The sequence below is a fragment of the Vulpes lagopus genome, chromosome 18, assembly GCF_018345385.1.
Source record: "Vulpes lagopus strain Blue_001 chromosome 18, ASM1834538v1, whole genome shotgun sequence".
Taxonomy (NCBI): Eukaryota; Metazoa; Chordata; class Mammalia; order Carnivora; family Canidae; genus Vulpes; species Vulpes lagopus.
This window is the reverse complement of record NC_054841.1, coordinates 45,007,519-45,033,823: the sequence shown is the minus strand read 5'-3', so window position 1 is coordinate 45,033,823 and position 26,305 is coordinate 45,007,519. Positions and strand designations below refer to the sequence as shown.

General features: G+C 38.6%; 1 protein-coding gene across 6 annotated transcripts in view; it reads left to right on the top strand.

Annotated features, from left to right (window-relative positions):
- Positions 1-26,305, top strand: part of RALGAPA2 (Ral GTPase activating protein catalytic subunit alpha 2) — a 324,226-nt gene that overhangs the window by 59,609 nt on the left and 238,312 nt on the right. For all 6 annotated transcript variants that reach the window (XR_005984381.1, XM_041732346.1, XM_041732348.1 and 3 more), the window contains 6 exons: positions 7,291-7,334; positions 9,961-10,138; positions 10,952-11,067; positions 14,289-14,427; positions 16,157-16,356; positions 22,626-22,853. Coding sequence is in view for 5 of the 6 variants with exons in the window: in XM_041732346.1 (XP_041588280.1) it covers positions 7,291-7,334; positions 9,961-10,138; positions 10,952-11,067; positions 14,289-14,427; positions 16,157-16,356; positions 22,626-22,853 (905 nt within the window). In the remaining variant the exon portion in view is untranslated. The remainder of the gene's footprint in view (positions 1-7,290; positions 7,335-9,960; positions 10,139-10,951; positions 11,068-14,288; positions 14,428-16,156; positions 16,357-22,625; positions 22,854-26,305) is intronic.

The window sequence follows — 26,305 nt, the reverse complement described above, 5'->3', positions numbered from 1 at the left end:
CAGACCTCATTCTTAACAGACCTCATTATTCTCAGTTTATTGGATTTGTTAAAATGGTTACCATTTGTCACTCAAGGTCTTGACCAAGTTAGTTACAAAAACTAAGAAACTATAAGGAAACACCAGATTTAAAGGGAAAAGAATGTGCCTTAAATATTTCCATAGCATCAGTGTTGTCTTGATTTCTGCAAAACCCCTTGAGGCTAGGACAAGAAGCTTATCAATAGTTGGTGTCAGGCATTCTAGGTACCTAATATTCCTTATTTTAGCTGTTTTATAACCTGTATATATAATAATATTTTGTATCTAAAATGAAGAATACTACTGTATAAACTTCTTAATAAAATGTTATTGTGGCTAGTAGTGGCCAAAGTACTGGGTCCGAGCCTTGAAGCTGGATTTACACAGCACTGATTGGATATGCTTCCTGCCCCACACTACAAATAATGTCCCTTAGTGTATAGAAACCTAAAATAAGAGCAACTCCTATATTCTGCAAGTCTTAAAAAAGTTCTCAACCATCTCTAGATGCCAGGTTTTATACAGAGAAAGAAGAAATTAATTTGAAATATCAACTGCCACAATGTTTGAAGTCTGTATATTATCTGCCATCTTGTTTTGTCAGTAGCAAAGAGAGAGGTTCGGTTTCTCTCAAAGCTGGTTTTGGAGGGAGTTAATACTCTGTAAGTTTCTCTTTGCTTAAGGATTTTATGGCTGGTTCCTTGCTATATATAAGCCATTGAATGAGGAAGCCTATATGAACTCTACGTTTTGTAATGTGAAATGAACACCATCCATTATTCCAGGCATCTAGAAATACTGCCTCAAGTGAGGGTTAGAGAGTAAAAAGATTAGGGAAGTGGCAACAAAATACTCACCAACTCACCAACTGTGATATATGCCAACCTGCTACTCAATTGTAAATTCCCATTATTAATTACAAATGGGAAGATTTTTCCTAAAGTCAGTTTTAGACCAATAAATCATGGTAGACAGGGTGGCCACTTGAAGCTTTATTTCTGTAATAATGAGAGCCAACAGGATGCGAGGAGATGACAAAGAATGGCACATCAGTAAACCAAGGATATTTGCTGCAGGGGCAGGCTGTGGCCCTCTTCCTTGTGCCCATGCATTATCAGTACAGAACTCAAGTTATCTGTGTTCACTTTAAGAGGGTTTACTGCTCATGAGCTTCTAGGGAGCAGATTTCCTGTTCCATTCAGTGTATAGGGCTGTGCCTATATGCAATAAATGTTTGTTGAGTGAGTGGAAGGTTTTATTTTGTACTAGAGATGTTTTATATCAAAAGTGTTCAAAATAAATAGCCCTTGGACTTAAAGGAGTGGGCTCAAGTGGTGGAAAATTCACACAGTACCACATATGTGTTTTTTTGTATGAGTCATTATTAATCTAGTTTGCTCAACCAGCTTCTTACAGATGATATAAGAAACAATGCCTTATTAAACTACAGATTGGTTTATGACTTTTTAAGAGTATCCCTTGCTTTATGCCTTGGGCTACCCTGTGTCCTGACAGTGCTTGGGATGTGAACACAACCTCCAAGCAGCCTTATTTCTCAAAGTTTCTACAGCTCATTGAGCTCTAACTACTCCTTGGGACCCCGAGCCTGATAGCCTTCTCTGGGTCCCTCATAGTCAGGACACCACAGCTTTCTCTTCCCGAGGAAACAAGGTCTCCTGTGCACCTTACACTAGGACTCCCTCAGAGTTGCATTGCAGCCAGGCTAAGCTGCAAGGTCCCTACCCTGCATGCCTTTGTGTCCACCAGGGGATGGCTGAGCCTAATTCCCCTTTGGCCCATTTTGTGTCTTCCCAGGCTCCTCTCTGGGGTGCTTTCATCATCATTGCCCTGCATTTCTAGCCCTCCTTCCCACTTTGTACTCAGCCCTCTAGAAATCCTCTTAGAGGGTTAAGCCACAGCCCTAGAGCCTCAGCCTCTTGGTGTCACCTCTTGGTGGCTTTTCTCTCAGGTTTCTTTGTCTCTCTCAAGGCTGTGGGAGTGAAATCATGGTCTTTCTTTTCTCCAAGGCCCATTCCAAACCTCCTCCACACCCCCTCTGTGGAAACCTCTCCCTTGACTATGCCTTGTCCCTCCTTGTGCCACCATGTCTTCTGATCTCCAGCTTACCTCCCCCCCCCTTTTTTTTAAAAAGCTATCTCCCAGTTCTTTCCCTTCATGCCAAGTTACCCATTACCTCCTCGATCCCTCACCCTCTGTGGCTTCCTGACTCTGTACACTTGTCATCATGCAGACCTGAATCTGAGCACACCTCTGTCTTCCTGATCTTTCTTTCACTTAGTCACTTCAGGCCATATGCTCTGTTTCTTCTTTTTAAAAAAGCAGCTCTTTGGGGGGATTATAATTGACATACAATAAACTATTTGTAGATAATGTTAGTTTTGAGAAGTTTCGATATAGGTAGTATACTTGTGAAATCATTACTACAATCAAGATAATGAACATAGCCATCATCCCCAAAGGTTTCCTCGTGCCCTTCTCCCACCCCTTTACCCGGTCCCGAGGTAACTGCTCATCTACTTTTTGGTCATTATAGATTAATTTGATTTTCTGGAATCTTAAAGAAGTAGAATCATGCAGTGTGTACTCTTTGTTTGGCTTCTTTCACTCAATACAATTATTTTGAGATTCTTCTGTGTTGATGCATATATTAATAGTTTATTTCTGAGTAGTATGATATTCCATTGTATAGATATATCATAGTTTGTGTATCCAATCACTTACTGATGGGCATTTGGGCTGTTTTTGGATTTGGATATAAATATTATTTGGATATAGTATTTGGATATAAATGAAGCTTCTTTAAACAAGCCTTTATGTGCACATGTGCTTTCCTCTCTCTTGAGAATGGAATGGCTAAATAATATAAAGTTATATGTTTAACTGCAGACTACTTCCCATAGTGGTTGACATTCTTACCAGCAGTATGAGACTTGTAGTCACTTTACATTCTCATTGACACTTAGTATGATCAGTCCTTTTATTTTAATGGAAGTGATATCTTATTGTGGTTTTAATTTGCATTTCTCTAGTGACTAATGATCTCGAGCATCTTTCATGTGCTATTTGCCATCTGTATGTCTTTGGCAGTGTATATGTTTGAATCGATTGACCATTTTTTTTGATTGATTTGTCTTCTCAACATTGAATTTTAAAAGTTCTGTACATATTCCAGATTTAAGTGCTTTATCAGATATGTGACTTGGGAATATTTTCTCCCCATCTCTAACTTGTCTTTTTATTCCCTTAGTTATGTCCTTCAAAGAGTAAAAAAAGTTTTTAATTTTGATGAAGTCCAGTTTATCAATTTTTCTCTTATGGATTGTTCTTTTGGTGTCCTAAGGAATCTTTGCCTAACCCAAGATCACAAAGATCTTCTATGTTTTCATCTAGAAATTCTGTAATTAATATGTTTCACATTTAGGTCCCTGATTCCTTTTGAGATTAATTTCAAATTCTTCCAGGAACTCCTTCTCCTGTGTTCTTATTATAGACACTGTAGTGCCCGAAAGTTCTGTGTTTCTGTTCCACTGGCAGTTTTCAGTGCATCTTGCACATCAGCACCCCAAAGGGTATTTCTCTGTGTTCTTGTACCTTCCCTGGTGTGGTATCCTGCCTTTGCTTATTAATTGGTTTGACGCATGATATACAGAGACAGTTTTTAAAAAATTAAAACTAAGTAAGAATCCATTTTATAATAGTTAGGTTAGAATTATCTTTGTGAACTAGTGGCCTTAAAAAGATATCTACAAGATTGTTATTTTGTCAGGAGAAATGGTCAAGCATTGCAGTTCTCACAATTGAAAAGGAGATAAGCAAAGAAGATTTTGAAAATCTTGCTGAATTTGTTCCATTAAAGCTAGGAAAGTGAAATTATGATATATTCTGTGTTATAAAACAAAATATTTAAACTAATGATGAGCTTTATACTTTTTGATTGTTTAGTATTGAGCTTTTTGTTTTTTGCAATAGTTTTTCAATGCTTAAGTGTTCTGGAAAAAAATTAACCATTAAAAATACACAAAAGCATATCTAGAGTGGTATACATTTTTCCTTTTACCATAGGCTCCAGTACGCCTCAGCTGAACACTGGTACTTACTGACCAGTAATGTTCATCATGGATTTTTTGCATTAATTGCAATAATTTATTTTTAGAAATTAAAAATTAAAATGTATTAAAATATTATTTATTTTGATTAATTAAATTATTTATTTTGATTTATTAATTTTAATAAATTAAAATGTATTAAAATATTATTTATTTTGATTTAGAAATTAAAAATTAAAATGTATTAAAATATTATTTATTTTGATTACTCAGTTTTTGGTGCCCCCTTAAGTCTTGTCTAGACTCCTCCCCTCCTTACTCTTCTCATCCTAAATCCAGTCTTTCTTAAAAGCAGTAAGACTCACATTCAAAGAATATTTGTATTCTAAGAATAACTTGTATTATAAAATACAAGTTAGCGAATAGAAGTTAGAAGTTCATAGAATCAGTCCAACTAATAGATTTTATTTACTCATTTATTCATCTTCTCCTCACATGAATCAATACAGTGGCAACCAGTAGGGTTGAAGAGGCACCTAAAAGAGTTAAAGATGAGTATAATCATAGTGTGGGTGGTATTTAAAAGTCCAAGTAGGTATGATACATAGAAACTTTTTGAAATTAAAATGAAAAGTATTTCATTATGGTAGTTACAGTAGCAATATCTTTGTGAACTTAGGACCTTAAGAAATACCTAAAGTGGCCAGGCAATGCTCTCATGTATTTATTACCTATTTTCATTATTGAAATACTATGCTATGTGCCCCTACTGTACAAATCTTCTTTATAATGTTCATATTTAAAAAGAGTGACTTAGTAGGCACCTGGGTGGAGTGGCTCAGTGAGTTAAGTGGGTCAGACTCTTGATCTTAGCTCAGGTCTTGATTTTAGGGTTGTGAGGTCAAGCCTCAAGTTTGGGCATGGAGCCTCTTTAAAATAAAATAAGGAATGAATTTAAAAAATTAAAAGAGTGCCTTAGAGAATAATTGATGCCTTATCTTTTAGGGAAAATATGCTTTTCATGTACCAGACACTGTTCTAAGCATTTGTATATATTAACTCATTTAAACTTCATCAATAATCCACTATGGTAGGCACTGTTAGTATCCCATTTAACAGATGAGAAAACTCAGGCATGGTGAGATTAAGTAACTGACTCAGGTTAAACAGTAAGTGCAGAGCCTAGATTTGAATCCTAGCAAGTCTGACTTCTGGCTTGTATCTGCCAAGCTGTACTGCTTCACATGTACAAGAGTTTCTGAATACAACAAGACGGGATAGATCAAATATATATGTACTAGTTTTCTATTGCTCTTCTCACAAATTGCCAGGTTAATTTTTAAAAAATGTCAAGGGCTATTGGCAGAAATGGGTGAGACATTCTGTATGTCTTTTTGTAAAGGCTATCCTTTCTGTAAGTGTTTTTCTTCTCTCTGTGTAGAAATGAGTGGATATAGGCAGCTATGGGTAGATAAGATGTTAAAAGTAAAACTGTGGACCCATTCAAAGAAGAGAAAGGGCTGATAAGCCCCAGTGGTCACACGCAATGACCAGGAGAAAGTGTTTCCAAGAATGTGTTGCAAGATAAAGGATTTCCCAGATGTCTGGGAAGAGAGCTGTGTGTGCAGACTTTATCTCAGATTTCTTGGGAAGTGGAGTGTCTGTTGACCCTGCCAACCACATGAGGTCCTCATGGGCAAATTAAGCCAATATTAAACTGAAGCACACCAGGAGTACCTGGGTGGCTCCAGTGGTTGAGTGTCTGCCTTTGGCTCAGGTCGTGATCCTGGGGTCCTGGAATTGAGTCCTGCATCAGGCTTCCCACAGGGAACCTGCTTCTTCCTCTGCCTATGTCTCTGCCTTTCTGTGTCTTTCATGAATAAATAAAAAAAGTATTTTTTAAAAAATAAAAAAATAAAAGTAAACGGAGGCACACCAGACTTTGTCTAAGAATGGATGAACATGGAAGCCAGAGACAGGCCCCAGATTAAGGGGAGGTGTGGGATAAAACACTCCCATGGGAACAGATGCTTGAACCGTGGCTGTGAGAGAGCTTAGCCCAGTATAGGCTGATGATAGACCAAAAATTACTGGATATGGTTTGGTGACAGGAGAAGTAGAGGGAAGAGGGTACTTTGACTTCCCTTACTTATTCACAAACTGTTGGTGATTTAATGCTGTAATGTAGTCATTTCCACTAAGCCCCAGTGTTGAGTGTTATAAATAGCACAGCAGTTAAAAAATTGTATGCATTTAACTAACACGCATGTATCTATATCCACATAAATATGACCTGTGGAAATTTGTTGAGACTAGCCCTATTTCTTGGTGGAACATCTCTTTGAAATACAGTGGTGGAGTAAATGTTATTTGATGTCCAGGTTTTAATTATTGCATAAAACTTCGAATCAGATCTATATAATTTTTTTCCCAGAAAAATTTGGGAGGAAAGGTTCTGTTGCCCAACTTCCAATATATTTTTATTTTTAAAGATTACTTCCTTCTTTGAGGTTAAGATCCCATTTAGAGCCTACATCTGATATTTAGGTGGGGTTGCCAAGCCATCTCCATACTAAGATATGAACATATTTATAGAATGTAGATAATATATTTCCATCCTCATAAGAGAAACTTTTCTAATTGAAGTGGGCTGCAGCACCAAAGTTTTTGTAGTTGACTGGTGTAGTTCTGAGTAAACTTTGATTCCTTCTCCTTGACAATGACCAAAGTTTCTGCTAGAGGACTTCTTGATGGACTGAACCCCTAAATGTGATTGTCACTGAAAAGAGAGAAACACACTGTCTTGAATATTTGCAAAATATTCTTATAAAAATGTTTTGTGAGTAGTAGTTTTATTTTTACCTTTAGAAATTAGAAAAAATGATATATATTATGCATGATGAGATATTTACACATAATCCACTGTGGGCATATATGTTACTTTAATATCAGTCATTTTGACTCTTTTAAGAGTTTTGAAGAAGTTCATTCATATTTAAAGTACTTTCATCTTAAAGATATCTCTCCTGTTACATTGCTTTGTTTCTGAAGGTCAGTTTTATTTTTTAAAAATTGTATCTTTTGTCATTAGCAAATATTTCCTTTCCAAAACTAATCTTTTAAAATATACATTCTGAGGTTTTCTTGTGTGTGGGTGTAAATTTATATACTTTATTTCTAACTCAGTGTTTTAAACTTCCAGGCTCAACTTTAAAGAAGCTTCTACACACTGGAAATTCTATTAAGGTATTTATTTTAGGTGAATGTGCAATGGCATCTTGCATTGTTCTTAAATTTATTAATGCCATAAAGTGACAAAATTAGGCTATTTGGGGAAAAAATTTTAAAAACCACTCAACTTTTTATTTTTTATTTTTATTTTATTTATTTATTTTTTTAACTTTTTATTTTTAATTGAAAATTATATGGCGGGACGCCTGGGTGGCTCAGTGCTTGCGCGGCTGCCTTTGGCTCAGGGTGTGATCCTGGGATCTGGGATCAAGTCCTGCATCGGGCTCCTTACAGGGAGCCTGCTTTTCCCTCAGTCTATGTCTGCCTCTCTGTGTGTGTCTCTCATGAATAAATAAAATCTTAAAAAAAATTATATGGCAAATATTGTTAGAATTTTTGTTCTTACATCATAACTTACTGTGATATACATTTTAGATACTATTCAGAGAAAGACCTTGCGATTCAGAGTTTGGAATTCAGATTTCTAATTTTGATTCTGCTGTGTAGTCAGGGAACCATTGCCAAGGCACTAACTGCTCTAGTTTTATCATCAGGAAAGGGAAGGGGTTGAACCAGTTCCTCTCCAAGCTTCAGAGTTAATGTGCTGAATTCTGTTCACCTCAGTAATCTTGTTAAAATTATAGTTGCATCTGAATTATTTTTGCTGGTTTTGAGAACCATTGTCGGGGGAAGAGCAGCAGAGCCTTACTCTTAATATTTTACTTATTTGTTTGCTGCAGATTGATCTTGTACTTCAGGTTACCTTTGGCTTCTTTAAAAATGAACATACCTTTTATGATGATATATAACATTTGATGCTAGATAAGATGACCCTAAAACATAAATGGCAAGAGAAGCCAGCCTGGAATATGTATTTTATGGAAGGTAGTTCACTTGTAGCTAATCAAGTTATGTATGTGCTTTTAATAAGTTCCCCATATATTTTTTATTTTTTTTTATTTTTTTTTTATTTTTTTTTTTATATTTTTTATTTTATACCAGTCTAAACACTCTTAGCCACTTAAATTTGCTGTTAAGTATCTCTTACATATTGAAAAAGGGAGGTGAGCTATTCCTAGCTTCACAATAGATTCCATATTTTATCCTTCCTATTTTAATATTAATAATTTTACAGTTAAAACTTACCAGGTTGTGACCTCAGGTTTATTACTGGCCTTATATATATATATATTATTATTATTATTAACTTAAATATAGTTAACATAAAAAGTTGGAGACATGATATAATTTTATAGAAACTTTCCTCCTGTTAAATTTAATATAATTTGGTTAGATATACATAGAGCCATGTCATTTTTTTTTTGTCTATTGTGTATTCAGCCGTGCCACCACTTATTTTGCCTGCTTGGGGAGAGGAGGACGGGTGTGAGTGGTCATGAAGGTTTGTGCACAGCAGTGGTGTGTCCATGGGCATGTCTGAGAGTGTGTCCTGGAATCCACTGTTGATAGAGTAGAACTATCTCCAGACAGGGTATCTGTCTTGGTGTGTTTGGCTTCTTTGGGGAGTCAGCTAAGCTTGCTCTTTCCCTACCTTCCCCTCCCTTCCCCTTCCTTCCCCTCCCTTCCCCTCTATTCCCCTTCCTTACCCTTCCTTTCCCTCCTTCTATCCCCCTCCTCCTCTACCTCCAACCTCCCTCCTCTCCCTTCTTTTCTCCTCTTCCTTTCCCTTCCCTTCCCTTCTTTTGGCTTTCCTGCAGAGCCTCATGTTTGGCTTAAACCCTTAAGCTTAAGGAATCTGCACCACCTTGGTGTAGTTGAGAGATCAGGCAGTCTCTCAGTTACCTACATTTGGAGCTCACTGTACCTTTCAGCTTCATATGAGAGGTTTTTCATCTCTTTTCCTTATTTTTATTGGTGTTATCTTTTCAGCCATTTAGGAAGATAGAGACAATTGCATACCTGTGTTTTATGAATTCTAGGAATGGGATGGAGCTGAAAGTACGTGTAGAAGAGGACAAAGGGCCCGTCTGCCTGTATTGATGTATCCTACCAAGTAGTGCTGGTCGTTCAGAGCACAGGGAAGCTGTTGGAGAGAGCCTCGTAGGGACATAAGGCAGGGAAGCTGGAGAGCTACCCTGTCCCATTGAGCCAGGTCTTCAAGGTCTGATTTAGTTCTAAGATTTTTCAGGAACATTACATTCATTATACATGTGCATATTTTAGAGACATGACAAAAACTCTATTCAAAGCACAGTGTAAATCTGGAGAAAGATGATCTTTGTATTATTTTTGTGGATAATTGACTATTAATGTTATGGGTACTGTTGTAACTCATTTAACCCTGTACCAGTACCTTGTGGTACATTTTGTTATCATCCCTATTTTACAGAGGGGGAGACTAATGCATAGAGAAGTTAAGTGGTTCTCCACTGGCCATAGCTAAGCCATCAAGTAGTAGAACTTGCATTCTAACCCAGTCACTGAGGCTCCAGCCCCCAGCTCTTAACCTTTGTGCTTATTGCAGCATGCCTGCTTATTTGTCACTAAAGGGACCTGGTGTAGTAATTTAACAGTACCTTTAACTTCTAGTTTTACTTTCTCAGAACCGATTCTGCATTGCAGTACATTTCTGTGTAAACATGTCAGTGTTTAATTTTGTTGCCTTTAATTTTATTTTTAGATAAGATGTGAAGGAATCAGGCTGTTTCTTCTGTGGCTTCAAGCACTTCAGACAAACTGTGCAGAAGAGCAGGTGCTAATTTTTGCTTGCCTCGTGCCTGGTTTCCCAGCGATCATGTCATCCCGAGGGCCCTGTACGCTGGAGACACTCATCAATCCTAGCCCTAGTGTAGCGGATGGTGAGTAACATTAGCAGACCTTACAAGTTGAAATGATTCTTGAAGTTACATTGAGGAATTCCTTTGTTTGTCATTACCTTGAATAGAAATCTTTGTTTCATAGATGGGTTTGTTTGGAGGAGGAATTACTATCTGTTATTCACAGTGAAGTCTTACAGACATTAGAATTGAAGTTATCAGAGCCTGTCTTATATGAAATGGTGACAGGAGAAATTTACTGAAGTAGTGGAAACAGGAATGGAAGGGAGCGGACAGATGTTGGCAATAGCAGGAAATAGAGACACATGGTGCGTCTGGAGTGTTTTAATGGCTGTTAATGACATTTAAATCTGCCATCTAGAACTACTGTTCATTGTCCTCATCATGATTGTTTCATGAGTGGACATTGGTCTGCTCACCCAGGCTCTTTTTTGCCAGCTGTGTATTTTCATGCAGCATTCATGGAGGGACAGTAGTGGCCTCCTGGGAGTATTAATGGCAGCCAGTTATATCCTGTGAGTTTTCAAGAAACTTGCCGGTTAGGGCCATTGATTTATTAATGCATATCACTTTATTGCTCAGTGGCAGTCACTTGATCTTAGGCTGACCAAAGCAGAATTTGAAAGAGAAAAGAATGGTTCAGAGAGAGAGGTGGCTTCATGGACATTTACACAGTATTTCTAAACCCTTGATGCACACTGACCTGGAGTATAGTGTGAGCCAGTTCCAGTGGAGGGATAGATGTATTCTAATAGAGGCCATTAAAAAAAAAAAAAAAAAAAAACAACCCTTTTAACTGTGGTGAAAGAGCTCTCCTTGTTTTCCATTCTGCAGCAAAGATATATCCAGAAGAAATCACTCCACTACTGCCAGCCATATCAGGGGAAAAGATTGCTGAGGACCAAACATGCTTTTTTCTTCAAATACTGTTGAAGTATATGGTTATTCAGGTAAGAGCAAAATCGTGGATAGCTCAGTAAAGATCTTACTCTCAGTGGGAAAGAGAAAACATGGCTTCTTTTCTTCCTGCTCATCCATATTTTCTATCTTTGCTTTTTCTTTGAGGAGATGATACACCACTAGAAATAGATATGTGCCAGGTGACATCAGTAAAGACCTGGCATACGTACTGTTTTGTTTGAGTGCGTATGTAAAGGAAAAAACTCAGTTCTCCATCTACTTTCATATTATTACCACATTCACACGGAACACTTCACTTCTGACACTAGTGGTTCCCGAGTGTATGGGTTTTTCCTGCCACCAGGTGACTCTGCAACACCAGCAGGGTGTCCTGTAGTTTAACTCAGCTTTGACACCGTCTGCCTGGAGATGGCATCAGATCCCACAGGTTAAGGGCTCAGTCCCATGAGACTGTTTCATCACATTCAGGTACCCGTCACAAGTAGGAGGGCCCCAGGTTACCCACAGCTTCTGTACAACTTGGCTACAAATCAGAGGTTCCCACAACTCTTCCTCAGGTTCAACTGATTTGCTAGAGTGGCTCACAGAACACTGGGAAACATTTGTTTTCATTTATCAGGTTATTAAAGGATATGATAAAGGATACAGATGGACAGACTAATGAAGAGACACAAAGGGCACAGTCTGGGAGGGCCCAAGCCCCTGAGTTGGGGTTCATCACCTTCCTGGCACACGGATATCTTTACTCACCTGGAAGCTCCCTGAAACCCCTGCTACTGGGATTTTTATGTAAGGCTGCCTCACATAGACATATACCGTCTCCAGCCCCTCTACCCTCTCTAGAGGAATGGAGGAGTTGGGGTGGAGGTGCTGAAAATTCCAAGTTCTAATCATGGCGTGGTCTTTCTGGTGACCAGCTTTTAGGAGTCCTCTGGGAGCCCACCCAGAGTTGTTTTATTAGAACAAAAGATGTTCCCAGTGCCCTTATCACTTAGGAAATTACAAGGGTTTTAGGGTCTCTATGCAAGGAAGTGGGAGCAGAGACCATATGTATTTTCTGTTATCTCATAGTATATTAACCTATTTTTGCCTCTTTGCTCCTTCCTGACCTGTTTCTGTGCTAGCAAGGCAGGATGGAGGAGGAGGTAGGCTCAGAGCTGTGCGGGCAGATGAGGAACAGGCAGAGCAGGCAGGAAGATGTGGACAGAAGCATACGGAGGTATCTCTTTGTGCTATCAGCACAGGCCACCTTGATGTCACATGTCCTTCTCTCTGATGTTTACTAACTGAACACAGAGTTAATATCATTAGTTTCATAACTAATGATCAGTAGGTGATCCCTGTCTCCTAGTCTACATTTCTGATATGGTTCAGAGAAAAAAAAAAACACACCACTGAATTCTTTTCTCTCATGAACACTTTTCTTGTCCCTAGTCCTGAGTTCTTCCTGGGAACTCTCTGTTCAGTCTCTGTGTCCTCCACAACCAAGTTTGTTGACATTCTAATATCTGGTCGGTCCACTTCCTCATCCAACACTCACTGCTGCCTGCCTCTGCCCTGTTACTGCTAAGATGGAGGCCCAAGGCCATGAAGGAGGTTGAGTGGTCAAGTGCAGAGAAAGGACACTTTAGTTTTTGCCTTACTTAATCTTTCAAATGATCCAACAGTGACTATACTTTCTTCATGATAGTCTCTCCCCCCATAGTGTTTTCTTCCTTCTCTCTTCCTCCCTTTCTTTTTTTTTTTTTTTTAAATTATTTATTTATTTATGATAGGCACACAGTGAGAGAGAGAGAGGCAGAGACATAGGCAGAGGGAGAAGCAGGCTCCGTGCACCGGGAGCCTGATGTGGGATTCGATCCCGAGTCTCCAGGATCACGCCCTGGGCCAAAGGCAGGCGCCAAACCGCTGCGCCACCCAGGGATCCCTTCCTCCCTTTCTTCTTACCAGTTTTCTTTAGGGGACTGTTTTGTTTCTCTCTGCTGTTCCTCAAGATTCAGTACTTACCTCCCTTTCTGACTACTCTGTCCTATTGGGCGATCTTGTCTGCTCTCCTCTCCCATTTCCTTTAGCCTATACTAGAAACACAAGGACTCCAGAATCCTGAGAGCAGACTGTGGTATCGTGTTGTCTTCTGGAAGCTGCACATTGTGGCCCTGTTGGCCCATTCCACCTGCATCTCTAACTCCATCTGCTCAGAAGTGGTAGGGCATTCCATCTGTCCCTGGAGATCAGCATGAAATATTGAGAAGTTTGATGTGTTGGGGCACTTCAGTCTCATTCTAGATGTGTCAGTAAGGAGCCGTGCAACTTCAGATGTCACATAATTCTCAGAATCCCACTGGAGGAAGGATGCTGGTGATATAGGGTAGGGATTTTTATGGAGACTGTGAAACCCCTGAATCATGTGCAGAATTGTTTGTGCATGCTCATCCCCCTCTCCTTCCCTCCCTTCTTTCTACTGAGTCCTCAGAGCAAGTTTCTCCCTTAGCTTACCCCTGAGAACTTCTGACAGGTTACTGACACGGAGCCCCTCTGCCCCTAGGGCAGCCAAAGCCCCTCATCCCTTGAACTCAGATGCTGCACAGATGTTTCAATTTTCTAAGTGGGCTGTGTCATGAAGGAAGTTGGAAAGCTTTGCTTCAGAGTGCTGTGTTTTAACAAGTATCAAGAACCGGTGACAAGTGTAGCTGGACTGGTAGATCTGCTTATCTTAGCTCTTGGGTTGCTTTTAATAAGGACAGTACACTTTCCAAGATTCTGTACCTTTGCCTTCTGATGATACTGATTTTTCATGTAGGTAACATTAGATGAAATCCTTGTAAGGGATTATTTCCTTAATTCCTGATTATTATAAATGGCCCTTTTCCAGTTTTTTTTTTTTTTTTAAAGTACCACATTACATCTGACTTAATGTTTTAAGGGCAGAAGGAATGTTAAATCATTATAGAGAACATGTGGAAAAAATATAGGAATGATGAGTAGAGCAAGGTTAGAAACATACCATTGGGTGACTTTTTAAAAATAGTAAAAACGTCTTTAACATGGTTACCATTGTATTTTGAAGTATTCATTTTTCTCATCATTTGATTTTTAAGACATGATTTCATTATGTGATTGTTAACTTGGTCAAGTTTTTTTTTTTTTTAATTTAGGGTAGGAATTTTAATAAGATAACAGCATTTCAGTTTAGTGTACATTAAGTTGAAATGTAAATGTACATATGTTCTTTCCCACATATTATCCAAAGGCTGCAAGCTTGGAGTGGAAGAATAAGGAGAATCAAGATACTGGTTTTAAATTTCTTTTTACATTGTTTCGAAAGTATTATCTTCCTCATTTATTTCCATCATTTACTAAGTTAACAAACATCTACAAACCCATACTTGGTAAGTACTGATTGCACAATGTCTAGAGGATGTCCGCAGGGAAGCTGTCCAGTCTCTTTCAAAGTGACCTTTGATTATTTTTAAGTAAAATAGTCATTTTATTCCTAAATTTAATGGTAACATTATTGTAGGAGGTTTAAGGTTTCCTAATAAATTATTTCCTAATAGATGACTTTACCTATTTGTACAGACTAAGGGGTACCTCAACTTATAGCGATAAAGGGGAACTGTGGCTTCTGTAATCAGAAAAAATTTGACATGTGTCATGATTTTTTGGTGTAGTAATATTTAAAATATTTTAATGTTAAAATAAAACTTGCATTTCCTCTTATGAATGGTAGGGTGTGATGACTCCAGACCTTGCTCAGTGGCGAGGCAGGCCAGCCTAGGTCACATAGCTGCCCACAGTAGGCCCTTTCTTTTATACTGGATCTTTCATCCAACAGATGCTGATGTTTGGGCAACTGGGCAACCTATGGACAGTAAGCCTCAGAAAGGAAGGAAACATAATGGAATTTCTAATTTAGCTGCTAAAGTTTTTCTTGTATGAAAAATGAAGGCTCACACCCCTTAGATTGGTGGCAGAGAAGTGGGGGTGGGGAAGGCAAATTTTCCTCTCCTTATTATTTTAAAGTAGTGAAATTAGTTAAAATGAATAATCAGGAACAATTTTGGAGGGGAAGAGGTCACAACAGACATTAATCCATCTGGGGAATGTGGACTAATTTAATTGTCTTTGGGTATTTATACACATAAACACGCACACACACACACACGTGTATGTTTGGATAAGGGGGAAACAGCAGAAGCTTGGTGCATTTTGAAAGATGTAGAAATACTAACCTTTAGAGGTACTGGGGCTGGGCTAGATATGTATTTTGTTAGCTATATATATGTAGATATTTTTTTTCAGAATTTGTTTCTGATTTTATAGTCTATATTCACTGTGAAAAACACAGTATACTTTAATATGCTGAAATTAAAAGTTATTTGTTGAGAACTTGTCTGCCTCATGTAAGTACCTCCAGGTATGTAAAAAGTTAGTAAGAGAGGTGAACATGCAGCAAGTTGCATGTTCTCAAATCCAATACTGTGTAATTTTTTTGGTATTGATTATGGAGTTTAAAGAATGAGAAAGGGACTTCTTATTAATTCTTTGAAAATGGTGGTATCTGATACCTCAAAGATGAATTCTTTCAGACATAAAGTAGATTATACTGATTCTATTCTTTGGATTCATCTAAAGGGAAGAGGATATAAAACTAAAGTCCCATGGATTTGATTAGTGAAGTATTGGATGTTAAAATACCTAAAATGATTAAAATAATAGAATAGCTTAAATGATGAAAAATGTCCAAAGATGCTTTTAGATTTGTTTCAGCCATAAAACAAGATTAATTTAATTATAATGTATATGAAAAGATTTTTATTATGATCTCATATCATTTCTCAAATTTGTTAAAAAGAGTTATTATCTGAGTACTTCCATAGCTGTATGCCATAGTTATAACAAACAGTAACAGTAGTTACTGTCCCATATTGGTCAGATTGCAAGGCAGAATCAGAAAGAAGCACGTCTACCAAAAGATGTCATTTTAAATAATTTCTGGCTCTTTAATTTTGCTATTCAGACACCAATTATATATCTGCTTAGTTAGAAACTGAACCAGTTGTGCCATTTGTGGGGGTTACACTCACTATCCTAATCATATGTTCTCTTTTCTTCCAGACATCCCCCATTTGAGACCAAAGCCAGTGTATATTACTACAACTCGAGACAGTGAAAACATTTACAGTACAAAAATTCCATACATGGCAGCTCGTGTTGTTTTTATTAAATGGATTGTAACTTTCTTTTTGGAAAAAAAATATCTAACTACAACACAAAACACTAAAAATGGAGTTGATGTACTACCCAAAATTATACAGGTATGTCATTCATCTTCTTATCTTTTACTTAGGTAAAAGTTCACTAACACATACCAAAGTAATTTTTAGGGTTTTTGGTTCTTAAAGGATGTTAGTTATAGGGATTGGTTTTATTGGTGGGCTCTGTCTGTATTGCTGAAGTATCAGAGAGAGCTCTGAGGTAGCACTTGCAGTGCTCTGTTGACATTGCCGTGACAAGGCAATCTTGGGGGCTAAGGAGACATTCTGAGAAGATGGCTGTTGTGCGCACACTCCTGGCTTCCTCTCATTTTCCCCCTTTTGCTCAAGTACCAGTGACCTCGGAGCATAAGACCAGGGACCTGTGTTGCTGTTACCAATCCTCAGCACTAAGAAGGCCCTCAGGAGTCATGCAGGTGGGCCATGGGAAGGGCCTGTGAGACTGCCAAGTGCCCTCTTGGGATCTCAGGGGAAGGAGTAGAAGAGCATCTCAGGATTTTGGGGTGCCATGATGGAATCCCGAGAAAGGAAGGTTGTCTCTCTCTCTGAGGTCTTTAGGAAAGACCTCTTTCTGTGTGGGGCCCATGGTGTATCTTCCCTCTCTTGTGGGCCTTGGTCACAGACAAATGGGGCTTTCCCAACAGGCTGAGTTGCTTAGGGAGTTTGCACTGCATAGAGCAGGAGCACTTGGGGAAGTTTGAGAGCAAGTGCTTCATGGCAAGGACATGGTTTTATGCAGAAAATGTGGTCCACTCACAGCAGGTTTGCTGATACCCTGGAGTTCCCAGAGCATGACTAGGCCTGAACTCAAGAGTACACACACCTGAGTGACAATTAGCCTGTTGATGGAGGAGCACCAAGCAGGTCCAGAGCACGTGGCCTCATTGATAAGAACTAACTAAAGTAACTTATTTTCAAAGAAATCTGAGGGGGATACAATTGTAGTAAGAGCAACAAAAGACTTACTGAAGTTTTTAAAAGAAAGCTTTGGGGTGCCTGGGTGGCTCAGTCGGTTAAGCGTCTGCCTTTGGCTCAGGTCATGATCCCAGGGCCCTGAGATTGAGCCCTGCATCGGGCTTCCTGCTCAGCAGGGAGCTTGTTTCTCCCTCTGTCTGCCACTCCCCCTGCTTGTGCTTGATCAAGGGTGTTCTTTCTTTCTGTCAAATACATTTTAAAAATCTTTTAAAAAAAGAAAGCCTTAAAAAACCTTAAGTTCGTTAGTTTAAGATTTTAATAGGTAAAATGGAGATGGTAATGATCACTGCGAAGAACAAAATTGATTTTCCAAAGGAATATCCCACAACACTGAGAAAAAATTCAAAGCGCTAGAAATCGGAAATGAATAAATAAGAGCAGAGGTCAGGTCCAGATCCACCTTCCAAGTATCATGAGGGCAAAAGGAGAAAAAATCAGATGTGAAATTAAACTAATGCAAAATTTACTTTCTTTCAGCAAAAAAACTCATGCCTTAGACTAAAAAGGCCTTCAGGTCCCAGGAAGAATTAGCTAAACAGACAAAAAAACCTGAACAGACATAAATCTATTTGACTTTCAGGGATTCAGAAGAAATTATCAAAGTTCCAGACAGAAACTACAAGTTCCTTCTAGAAAGTGGGACAGAGTAGCATTGAATATCAAATCTAATCTATAACCCTGAGAGCTAAAAGAATTGTTGATGGGTCTTTCTCTCTCTTTTTCAGAACCATGCTTCATGCTACACATGGAAGCAGATGTCAGATTGATTTAACTTCTAAATTGATTTAAGGCCTAGATATAAAAACAAAATGATAAAGAATTTAGGAAATAATCTAGGGGAAGGTATAAGTTTGGGAAGTGGTAGGGATAAGACCCACAAGCCATAGAAAAAATGAGATTCCACTTCATTTTAAAATTTTGAAAAGATTTTTATGTAAAAAGATCGAGTAAAGCCACACGCAGGCAACAGACTGTGAAAAGCATCTATAACATCAAAGCTGTTAAAGGAGTTCATGCTTCTGGTATGTAGAGAGGGCCTACAAATTGATAAGACAAACAGTCCAATTGAAAAACAGACAAAAGGAGATGAAAGACAAGTTCACAGAAAAGGAAATAAAAATGGCCCTGGATTTCACTATGAGCCAGGGAACACTGTTGATTCTGGGCCATGTTGAGAGACCTTTATTCACCCATCAGATAAACAAAAACTAAAAATCATCAGGTAGACAAAAATTTGTATGAAATCACATATAAGAAACTCAGTCACACTCTTTGATAAATTTTACATTGTATCTTGTGTGAATGTTAAGACATTCAAAACAGTCTGTTTAAAGGCTATGACTTCTTCCTACCTGGTTTCAAAATTTCAGAAAACTGTCACTATATTTATTGAAAGTAAGTTTCTCATTCTTGAAAAATACATTTGGATGATGAGAAGTGGCAAGAATAGCAAACTAACCACTGATTCAAGATTCTAGTTTTTTTCCTTAGTTGGTTATTCACGCTCATGAGTCCTCTACTTTTATTATCTGATTTTCTTAGTGTTATAAAAGTCTGACCTCCTGAATCAGTTCTGATGGTTGTATCATCCTAACAGAAAAAAACTCTGTAACTCAAACTGTCTTAAAGATAAAAAAAAAAAGAAGTATTTTAATCTCATAAAGAAGGAGCTCATGGCAGGGCTGGCAGCGCATATGGTTTATTCACACTCTCTCCATGATTTGCTAGTTTTCCCTACTCTGCCCTTTCCCGCTGGCAACTTTGTTTTTGGCTTCCCTGCCACATATAACATGGCTGCCAACAGCTGGGGCACTGCCTTCCTTGTTCATGTTCAGAGACAACCCAGAAATACAAAGCCCTTCCCTTTTGTCTGGGACAATCTAGGTTACCTTCTGGAACAGTAACAAGGCACTGACTGACTTACAGCTGGCTATGACCCAGGAGGCACATAACTGGCTTCCAAGAGACAGAACACTTTGTTGGTACTGTGGATAGGGCCAGCTTCCTGTGAATCACCTGGGCTGCAGGGGAGGAGGCACAGGGAGCATTGGGGTTCCATTGGGGTGAGGGAATGGATGCTGGGCAGACAGCTGTCCAGGCCCAGGGCTACCACCCTGCAGATGGCCTTGCCTAAAAATGGTTGCTGCCATTGTTTAGACTCTCAGTATGCCTCACAGTGAGTTGTTATAGTAGTTTTATAGTGCCACTGTAGCAAATCACAAACTTTCAGTGGCTTGAAACAACAGAAATTTATTATCCTGTAGTTCTGGAAGTCAGAAGTCCAAAATCAGTGTCAGTGTGATAAAATCAAGGTGTTGGCAGGTCTGTGTTCCTTTTGGAGGCTCTAGAGGAGAATCCATTCCCTGGCTTGTGGCTCTTCATCACATCACCTTTCCTCCCTGTTTCCATTTACACATTGCCTTCTATGTCTGGTCCTCCTTTCTCCTTATGGATCCTTGTCATTACACTGGGACCACCCAGATAATCCAGGATTATCTTTCCCTCTCACACCTTAATTTAATAACTCCTGCTAAATCCCATTTGCCAAGTAAGGTAAGATACTCAGAGGTTCTGGGGATTAAGGCATGGACATCTTTGGGGTGGGGGGTGTCGTTATTCAGCTGACCAGTTGCCTCCTGTGCTCCCTTCCATGCCTTATGGCAGTGTTTCCCACCTCATCTCACATGTGTCTGCTGCATTCCTCTCTTCATCTTCATTGTGCATGAGAAAAAGCAATTTAAACAATTGAATATTACATTTTGGAGACTGAGTTGCAGGAATAAAAGCACATATAATTTCATTTGTCTCCTGAAAGTTTTTTTTAAAAAATATTTTATTTATTTATTCATAAAAGACACAGAGAGAAAGGCAGAGACATAGGCATAGCAGGCTCCAGGCAGCGAGCCTGATGTGGGACTTGATCCTGAGACGGTGGGATTACGCCCTGGGCCAGGGGCAGGTGCTCAACCGCTAAGCCACCTAGGCATCCCAGCCTCCTGAAAGTTTTTATTTGTAATCTCAAATTTAATATAATTTTGCCTATTTAAAGTGAATATTATAAGTCAATTGATTCAAAAATCTCTTTTCAAAGGATTTATTGCTCTTGTAAAAGCCCTTCAAAACAATATTTTAAGTGCTATTTCCAAATAGAGTTTACACTTTTGCCAATATTATTTTAAAGATCATGTTTGAGGATTTTTTGGTGTTTTTTTTTTTTCCAAAGTGAATTTGCCTCTGGATCTAAAACTAATTAATACCTTCAACAGTATTTTTCACCAGGGAGGAGAGGAATTAATATATCTTCTAGGCTAAAGTTTCTTACTACTTGGAGAATCTGGTATAACAGATATTCATGGGAGAACAAAAATACAGTTGCTCTTACATCCCATATACTGTGTTGACAACAGCATCAACCTGAGCAAAACTGTTCTTGGTGTATCATTTCAGCTGAAAATGTTTTCGTGAAGTATTATTTAGTCCTTAGTAATTCATTTTTATATGAAATAAAAGTACCTCAACCCACTTTAGAGAAGCAGAGTGGTGATTTTAAAATTTCAACAGTGACCTTTTTTTTTTTTTTTTTTACCAGTTCTATAAACATCAATTGACACTAAAACCCATAAACATACCTCTTTACTTAATATTGTTTTAGCTACCTAATTGCTATGTTACCCAATTAGTTATCTAATGACTTCAAAACTTGGTGGCTTAAAACAACCGTTTTGTCATATTACACATTATATACTCTTTGGATCAGAAATTTGGGCAAGATCTGGTTGGGCAATTCTTGTGCTTCATACGGCATTACCTGAGGTCAGGGGGTGGTGGTCTTTAGTTCAAGGCTAGTTGGTCTAGAGGGCTCTGGATGACTTTATTCAGATTCCTGTTACTTTGATGGGTGCAGCTGGGCCTCCCCTTCCATGCAGTCTCTGTAGCAGGGTTATTGGACTTCTTCCTTGGCTGCTCAGAGCTCCAATAGCAAAGGTTCCCAGAGATGGGAAGTAGTAACTGTCAGCCTCTTGGAGCTGGGCCTGGAACTGGCACAGGTCTCTTCCACTGTATTCCATGTGGGTCAAAGGGAAGAGGAGGGTCATAGAATTTGTGATCATTTTTGATTTGCTTAGTATGTACATGGTTTTTTTTTTTTTTCCTTTTTTTTCTTGGCCTGTGGGGAAGATGGGAGTTACTGATAAAAAAAAGTCATAGGTTATTGAGCCACAAGAGACATTAGACTTAATCTAACCTCTATGCTTTACATATTAATATATATATATATATATATATATATATCAGTAAAATGAGTAAAATTTTATTTTTCTATGGAAGATAGTTGATGCATCAAAAGGATGAAATAATTTCTATAGGACAACTCATCTCACAGTATGACAGTGCCTTTGATAAGCCACACAGACTTAATAGCTAAGGCATGAAGAGAAAAATTATTATAAATATAATCTTCCATTAATTTTCCCTAGAGATTGCTATTTGGGTATCTGCTTTCAAACTGTTCTTGGTAGTTACTGAAATTACTATTTTGCACCTCTCATATCTTACCATTTGTTGTAAAAAATATTCACAGTGGGTAGAATTTTAATGGTATTTGGATTATACTTTTTTGACACTTAAATAATAGTGGCATTTGCAAAAACGAAGCAAAATTATACATGTGTTATATTTGGAGGAAACCTTTAAATCTATGGGTAGATAGATGAGAGCAGAAATCCATATTAAAATTTGTGAGTCATCACATGAATTATTTTATTTCTTTGTGCTCTTAAAGTCTTCTAAATATTTAAAATTTGGTAAATATTTCAGTTAAGTTTGAGATTCTGAATATAAAATTCAGATCAAGATTCTTCTCACAAAATACCCTCTAAAGATCAAGACACTCTTTCATCAGGTGTCACTAAGTCTTGTGAACCAAATGATGCTTTCCAATATTGTGGCCACAAAAAATGCACTGAACTTTCAAATCTCTGTGACCATAGAGTAAGTGCTGAATTTAGAGCCCAAAGGTGATCATAGTATAAATTCATTAACACAATTTGTTCTATGATTTTGCAAATGTAAGTTAAAGTTTCTAGGTTGATAAAATTTCACAGCCTCCCTTCATGCAATAATTTAGTATTTTCCTGTTAAAGTAACTGAGCTGGTGAATTGGAAAACTGGTAAGTACAGGTTCTGGAGCCCCTTGTGCTTCAAGCAGGGCTGGTGTCTAGCTGGCGTTGAAGTTGATAGTAATCAGAGTTCTTTTACATAAAGCAATCCTTCAGTTTCACTAGACATTCTTGAGTATCGAAGAGGCTCACTCAAAGGTGGTCATGACTTTCTTCCAGACTGTTGGTGGTGGTGTGGGTCAAGAGAGGGCGCCGGAGCTGGATGGTGGTGGGCCTGCAGAGCAGGACAAAAACCATTCCAACAGCAGCACCTTATCCGACCGAAGACTCAGCAACTCCAGCCTTTGTAGCATTGAGGAAGAGCACCGCACTGTGTATGAAATGGTACAGCGGATTCTCTTGTCAACGCGAGGTTATGTCAACTTTGTGAACGAAGTCTTTCGCCAGGTTAGTTTGTTTGTGTAAGTTCATGCAATTGAAGAGAATTTTGTTCTTTTGCTCATAGTCCTGCAAGAAATACTATTGATGAATTGGGCTACATTACAGGACTGAATTATCCCTCTAATCATGCTTTTATGTGGAGTGTTGCAATTTTTTTCTTTTATGATTTTTAAAAATTTTGTTTTTGTAAAATTCCTACACATGGAGAAGAAATTTGTTACATGAGCGGATCATCCCACAAATACTGCCATGTTTCGATAAGAAACTTGAAACCCAGGAGTAGGTGGGAAGAAAGCCCTTAGAAAGCACTTGCTGAATACTTATCAACAGATGAATATTGCAAAGAGGAGCCCCAGACTAGTGGTGTTCCAAGGGCCCTATGCAGCTCTCTGGAGGTTTCTACAAACCTCCAGACATAAGATTTATTTATGACATAAGATTCAGCCATCAGAAAGGATGACTGCCTACTATTTACATCGATGGGCTGGAACTGGAGGGTATTATGCTGAGTGAAATAAGTCAATAGGAGAAAGACAATTACCATATGGTTTCACTTATTCGTGGAATATAAGAAATAGTGAAAGGGACCATAAGGGAAAGGAAGGAAACTGAGTGGGGAAAAATTTGAGGAAGACAAACCATGAGAGACTCCTAACTCTGGGAAACAAAGCATTGCAGAAGGGGAGGGGGGTGGAGGGATGGGGCAACTGGGTGAACGGGCACTAAGGAGGGTACTTGATGAAATGAGCACTGGGTGCTCATAGAAAAAAAGAAAGCAGGAGGCCTGATGCCAACATCATGGGACTCTATCCCAGGGCCCTGGGATCATGACCTGAGGCAAAAGCAGATGCTTAGCCAACTGAACTACCGAGGCACCCCTCTGTCTCATTTCTTGGCCCCTTTTTTTTGTTTAACCCCAAATTCCAAGGGTTGACCAATATTCTGGACTTGAGCCTTTTTTGTAACTCCACAGTTGCCTCCTTAGGGATATCAACTGCTTGTGCAGAGCCAGGAGACACTGTGGCATAAGACTCCCACTCAAGCCTTTTGTCCAGACCTTGCTTCCACACTTGCCTTTTAAAATGCCCACTTGATCTTATCTCACATTATAGTGGTAACCTAAGGGTAATGAGGCCAAAGCTTAGCTTATTTTCTTCTCTAACATCAGCTTCTTTTCCAGACTTGACCACTTCTTTAATGATACTCATGTTCTTATGTGCATATTAATTTTAGCCTTCCTGTGCTCCTCATCTCCTGTTCCTCCTATGAGCGTTCACTGGGCAAGTCATGTGGGGGTTTTCTTACTCCCATTCCTTCCTTTTCCTTTGACCATGGTTAGCAGCATGCTCCCTGGAGCCCCACACCTGTGTCATCTCTTTATGAACTATACTGTATATGTCATACTGCCAAACATTCGTTTACCGAAAGAGTCCATGATTTAAAAATCTACCCTATTCTCTCCATTAATGTTGCCCTATTGTGTTCCTGTTGTACACATGGAAGGTACTTGGTACCATTTAATTTGAGTTGAAATCATCAAGGTCTTAGAGGGCATATAATTGAGAGTAGAGGCCATATATACTTCATAGAGTAAAGGACCAGATAATATTTCAGGCCTTGTTGATCACGTGGGCTCTGTTGCAGTTACTCAGCTCTGCCTTCATAATGAGAAAGCAGCCATGGACAGCATGTAACAAAGAAACATGGCTGTGTTCCTAAAGAACTTTATTTTTGAAAATCACCTCGCAGGCTGGATTTGGATGATATACCATAGTTTTCAGACCCTGATCTGTAGCAGTGTTTTATTTTTTTAATTTTTAAAGATGTTATTTATTTATTCATGAGAGACACACACACACAGAGGCAGAGACGCAGGGAGCCTGGTGTAGGACTCAATCCCGGGACTCCAGGACCATGCCCTGGGCGGAAGGCAGGCACTAAACCACTGAGCCACCCAGGGATCCCCTGTAGTAGTGTTTTAAATTCTTTATGCCAGTGCCTACTACAAGACTAGATATGACTGACAAAGCTTATGAATTCTGCACAAGAGATACATGCTAGGTTGATGTGGTTTTACCTTTATTGTGTAAATTGTTAATTTATCATAATAACAGTTCTGTCTGTATCCATTATTGCATTGCATCCTTCCCAAGAGCATGCTCTATATTCTGCATTCCATTTAGTCCCAAATCCAATCTAAATTCTGTTCTGAAGTAGCTTGGGTCATGTAGGTAACTGCAGACTACTTATGACTGAACTTCTTAGACATCTTTGCACTGTGAAGCCAAAAAATGTTTTACTTAAATTTTATCTTTATTTTTCATCAAATCTAATTTGAAAGCATATATGTAATATTTAAAATATGAATGTTGGGTATGTTTTTTGGGGGGTATGTTAAAATACTAAATAGAGATGCTTGAAGGGGCATGGATTTGAAGGGGCATGGATTTTAACATTGCATTCTATTGCCCTCTTGTGGTCAATGAGGAATTTTTATTTTCTGGATGGCAAAACGTAATTTCTAGTGATTTCTTTTTTGATTTTAAAGTATTCAGAGACTATTTATTATTTAGGCCTAAAGGCAATTAAAGTTTCAAATGTGCATTGCATAAGTGCATATTCTCAGTGAAGAGGTAAGATGTGTGTGTATGCACCAGAGAGTGGTGCATGATGGCAGAAAATGAGATGTCCATGTGTGTGATGTGGGAATGAATGCTGATGAGGGGCCCCAGGGGCAGAGAGGCTCATGAGAGGGGCTGACCGTGCAAGTCTCCTTGAACTGGATGGCCCAGTCAGTTGCAGGCAGTGGAAATAACTGAGGGGATATGAGGTTCAGTGGTGCTCAGGGCAGCCTCAGCTTACTGCTGCCATCAGCACGCAGGTTAGCAGTGAGTGCTAGAGGCTTCAGGTGGGGCAGTTTTGGTCTCGGGGTTGCCCTGTTGGAAACTTGGCTTCTTACCAGTGTTTTTCCAAGTACCTATTGTAGGTCATGAAATCAACTTATCAAAAGCCAGTATTTAAAAAAAAATAATAGAATAAAATAGAATAGACCAAAACATTTCAGAGTGCACTGTATGTTGTAAGGATTAGCATTTCTTTGTGAAACTTCTAAAAACATTTATTTATGTATAATCTGTATACAGATGCATATATGCTTCTGTAAAACGTCTTATTTAGGTTATGAGTCTGAAACGTTCAAAATACTGCTCTGAGCATTAGTTGTTGATTAGGTTGTTTTGTTTGTTGTTGGTTTTGTTTTAAGAATAATGTTATGTATATTTTTTTAAAGTACTCATTAGGTAAACACAGTCTCAAGCAAATCACTCAAAATACTACTGTTACACAACCACTATCGATGTTAAGAGAATATCATTCCAGGTATTTCTATGTATGTATATTTGGTGCTGGCCTGGCTAGCTAGATGAGCAGATAAGAGACTGGCAGAGTGGAGGTGGGCA